Below are 3,955 nucleotides of genomic sequence, written 5' to 3'. Positions count from 1 at the left end.
CGCTCAGGGGTAAAACAAGAGCAGCGCCAAACTGGCCTGAGCCCTGTCCTGTCGGCAGACAAACAGCCTAAAATAAGGGAGCAAGCTGCGGAGACCCGGCTCCCAGCGCTGGCACGGAGCCGCCGTGGCATCGTGCTTTGAAAGTCACCCCACACGCCATGAAACCTGCCCTCCGGCAGCGGTGTCACCCGCGTCCTCGCATTGCCCGCGGCCCTGATGAGCTGTGCGCTCAGCAGCGGGAGGGATTTCGGCCGCCTGAGCAGCCGTGGTGCTCCTTTCTCTGAAGCCCTTTAGGGGTTTTAAACCCACCAGGCTGCCATGCGGTTGGCACCGCCGTACATCACCCAGGGCTCTGCGCGGGGAGCGCGGCCCACCGACAGCTCGCTGGTGTTTTCGAGACCCGTTTCATGGGCTAGCTCAACACACAGCTTGCCACAACCACCCAGCCTAGCACGGGCACCATGCAGAACCCAAAGGCTTTGGCCACCTGGAAACGCCAACCAGGGAGGCACTTTCCCATGCAGCCGCCTCTTCCCACCCCTCCGGTTGGGTTTATGGCTTTCTTCTGGTATTTGTGCAAATAAATTAATCCTTACGGGCCCGTCGGAGCAGAAAGCTCCTTCCTGCAGCACAACTTTCTCGCTGCGCTTACTGAGCAGCAAAGCCAACCCTCAAAGCAGGCTGTCAGCAAGCACCAGTCCCAGCCTGGGGAGAGAAAGATGTGGAAGTCCTCCAAGGTGTGCAAGGAAAACCTCTGGTGTTTCATGAGCAGCTTTGCCAAAGCAAACACGGCCATGCCCAAGGCTCTGAGCAGTCCCCTGGGCTCTCCCCGTTGCCCCGTGGCTGGAGCCCCTGCAGCAGAACATGAAGCGATTGTGGGCGCCCATAGCATGGAGAAATGTCTCCTTTCCCAGGGGATACCCCACCTCCAGGGCTGGGGCACAGCCGCGGTTGAACATGCTGACAACAACCCAGCAGCATGGGAGAGGAGCCGAAATAAAGCAGGGTAGGGGGTATTTGATGTTTGGCACCAGCAGGGATGTGAGAAGGACCACGGGATCTTTAGCAGGACTTGTTTTGGCGGGGGGGTGGGTCTGTGCAGAAGAGGATCCCCCGAGCAGTGCAATGGGATGGCGGGGGGGCGGCGCCTGCTCAGCCCTGTTTGCTCCCACCTCTGAGCTTCTCCGCTTCTTTTCTTCAGAGCTTCGCATCCTACTGCTCTGTGGCAGCGACCTGCTGGAGTCCTTCTGCATCCCCGGTCTCTGGAACGAGGCGGACGTGAGTCACCACCGCTGGGCACCCCTCCGTGCTCCTCTTCCCCAGGCTCCCTTCCTCCTCCTCCTCCTCCTCTGCTTCCCACACCCAGAGCTTCCTGGGAGCCGCTCAGGTCCCTTTGGGATGGCAGGAGCTGTGCCCACCATCCCTGCTGCCTCCTCCATCCCAACCCTGACCCCCACCTCCCCTACAGACGGGCAGCCTGAGGGACATGGTGGTCACCAACCCTACCCAGGCTCCCCTTCCGCAGACCCAAACCCCGCTCCCGCTCACCGCTCACGCAGAGAACGTCGCCCGGGGTGCAGGGTAAGCCTGTCCCAAGGGATTTGCGCTCCCACTCCTCATCCCCTGGAAGGAGCCGGCATCAAGTAGATGCCAGTCCCAGCAGAGTGAGGTGTGGAGGTAGGAAATAAGATATTTGCAAAAATTGGTCAGACGTTAGAAATTAAACACATTTACAGCCAACTCAACAGCTTTCACTTAATAAAAGGCTTTTCCTGCAATGTGGGGTACCCAAGTACCCATCTTTACGAAGACCGAGAAGTAAAACAACCTTGACTCCTCAGCCAGATGATGCCCAACACCAACTCTCAGCTGACACGAGCCCATCTCAGCACCTTCACTGCCGCAACTCAAAATCCGCTGCCCACCTCTCTGTGCCCCCCGCCCCATTAGTGAAGGACTGCAGCAGGACACCCAGCACCCTGGGCACTGCGGTCCCTGCCCGAAGAAGCCACAATTTCATGGGAGGACACCAGCCCTAGACAGAGGGGCTGGGTTACCGACCCGTGTGCTGCTCTCGGCAGTCGGAGCGGTGCTGGCTATGGGAGCTCACCTGGCTCTTTGCTGAAATCGGGCGGTCAACATGCACCCCCCCGCCTTGAGCCTCTCAACCATTTCTAAAATCACTTACACATCTTCAGTCCTAAGTTTTTTAAAACAAGCTAGCAGATGTCTCTTCTGAAAGGCTGCAAAATCTGAGATGAGGCAAATCTTGAAGCCCAGCACAAAGGATGCAAAAATTGGCTGTCAAAGCACAGGCAGAGGAGGCGTTCTGCACCAGCACCACCTCACGGGCTCCTGCTGCCTGAATTTGCTGACCCAGAGCTCTTTCGGATGAGCCTGGTTTGTCTCACCCAAGACGGGTGTGAGCAGTGGGAGCCATCCCCACGTGGTTGCAAACTTGGCCACCAGCCTTGGAAGACCAACCCTACAAGACCTCTGTCAGGACCAACACATCATAGAATCATAGAATCATAGAATCATTAAGGTTGGAAAAGACCTCTAAGATCATCAAGTCCAACCGTCAACCCAACACCCCCATGCCCACTAAACCATGTCCCTAAGCGCCTCATCTACACGTCTTTTAAATACCTCCAGGGATGGTGACTCCACCACTTCCCTGGGCAGCCTGTTCCAAGGCCTGACCACTCTTTCAGTGAAGAAATTTTTCCTAATGTCCAATCTAAACCTCCCTTGGTGCAACTCGAGGCCATTTCCTCTCGTCCTATCGCTTGTTACTTGGGAGAAGAGACCAACCCCCACCTCGCTCCAACCTCCTTTCAGGGAGTTGTAGAGCGCGATGAGGTCTCCCCTCAGCCTCCTCTTCTCCAGGCTAAACAGCCCCAGTTCCCCCAGCCGCTCCTCATCAGACTTGTGCTCCAGGCCCTTCACCAGCTTCGTTGCCCTTCTCTGGACACGCTCCAGCACCTCAATGTCCTTCTTGGAGTGAGGGGCCCAAAACCGAACACAGGATTCGAGGTGCGGCCTCACCAGGGCTGAGTACAGGGGCACGATCACCTCCCTCCTCCTGCTGGCCACACTAGTTCTGATACAGGCCAGGATGCCGTTGGCACCCTGGTCTTAAAGCCTCCCAGCGAGGCAGAGGTCACGTCCTCCTCAGGCAACCTCTTCTGCTGCCACCCTCCTTCTACCACAGCAAGTCCTCCCTAAAGTCTAACCTCAACGTCTAGCAATAGGATTTAACCCTGTGCCTTTTTATTTCATCTACTGCAGACCACTCACCACGCCTTGATAATTCCAAGTTTCTGCCAACGGCTGTTGAGACAGCCTCAAATTCACTTTCTATCTATCTCCATCCAGACCATGGTCCAGCTTTCATGGTGCAGGGGGCTTGGCAGACAGTGGCAGGTTTTGTGTGGGGTGGTTATAAAGCTCTCCCTGCTTTGGGTTGCTCCTAGATGGAGGTGATTGTCGGGGAGTTTGGGATCGTGGTGGTGCCCCGGGATGGAGCAGACCCCGACCGGATCATGAACCACTCCTCCATACTCCGCAAGTACAAAGTAAGCGGATGCACGCGTGGCCGGGGGAGGTGGCGAGAGGACCTGCAGCCTCTCTTTACCCAGGACACAAAATGTCTTGAGGCCAGATGCTCTCAGCTGCTAGGTGGGATGAGCAATGGGGCCACCATGCAGCAGCCCCCCCGAGGCCAGCGGGGTGGGGGGTCTGGCGGGGCAGACACCCGCTTGCAGGCCATCCCTTCACTCCTCTCTTCCTCCTTCCCCTGCAGAACAACATCCTGGTGGTGAAGGACGACTCAAACCACCCCATGTCGGTCGTCAGCTCCACCAAAAGCAGGTGGGTGACGCAGGGGGACTCCCACTACAGAGCGGGGAGAGTGGTGCCCCCAGCCGGCCCCTCCATTTTGGGGGGGGACCTG

General features: G+C 57.6%; 1 protein-coding gene across 1 annotated transcript in view; it reads left to right on the top strand.

The window, feature by feature from the left end:
- The window catches only part of NMNAT2 (nicotinamide nucleotide adenylyltransferase 2), a gene marked incomplete at its 5' end in the record, with an annotated part of 5,848 nt that overhangs the window by 1,189 nt on the left and 704 nt on the right, over window positions 1–3,955 (top strand). The window contains 3 exons of the mRNA XM_009577603.1: window positions 1,157–1,278; window positions 3,477–3,578; window positions 3,806–3,873. Coding sequence (XP_009575898.1) covers window positions 1,157–1,278; window positions 3,477–3,578; window positions 3,806–3,873 — 292 coding nt within the window. The remainder of the gene's footprint in view (window positions 1–1,156; window positions 1,279–3,476; window positions 3,579–3,805; window positions 3,874–3,955) is intronic.

Source organism: Fulmarus glacialis, unplaced genomic scaffold, assembly GCF_000690835.1.
Source record: "Fulmarus glacialis isolate BGI_N327 unplaced genomic scaffold, ASM69083v1 scaffold25685, whole genome shotgun sequence".
Lineage (NCBI taxonomy): Eukaryota > Metazoa > Chordata > Aves > Procellariiformes > Procellariidae > Fulmarus > Fulmarus glacialis.
Note: the sequence above shows the minus strand (reverse complement) of the source record. Positions and strands in the feature narration are given on the sequence as shown.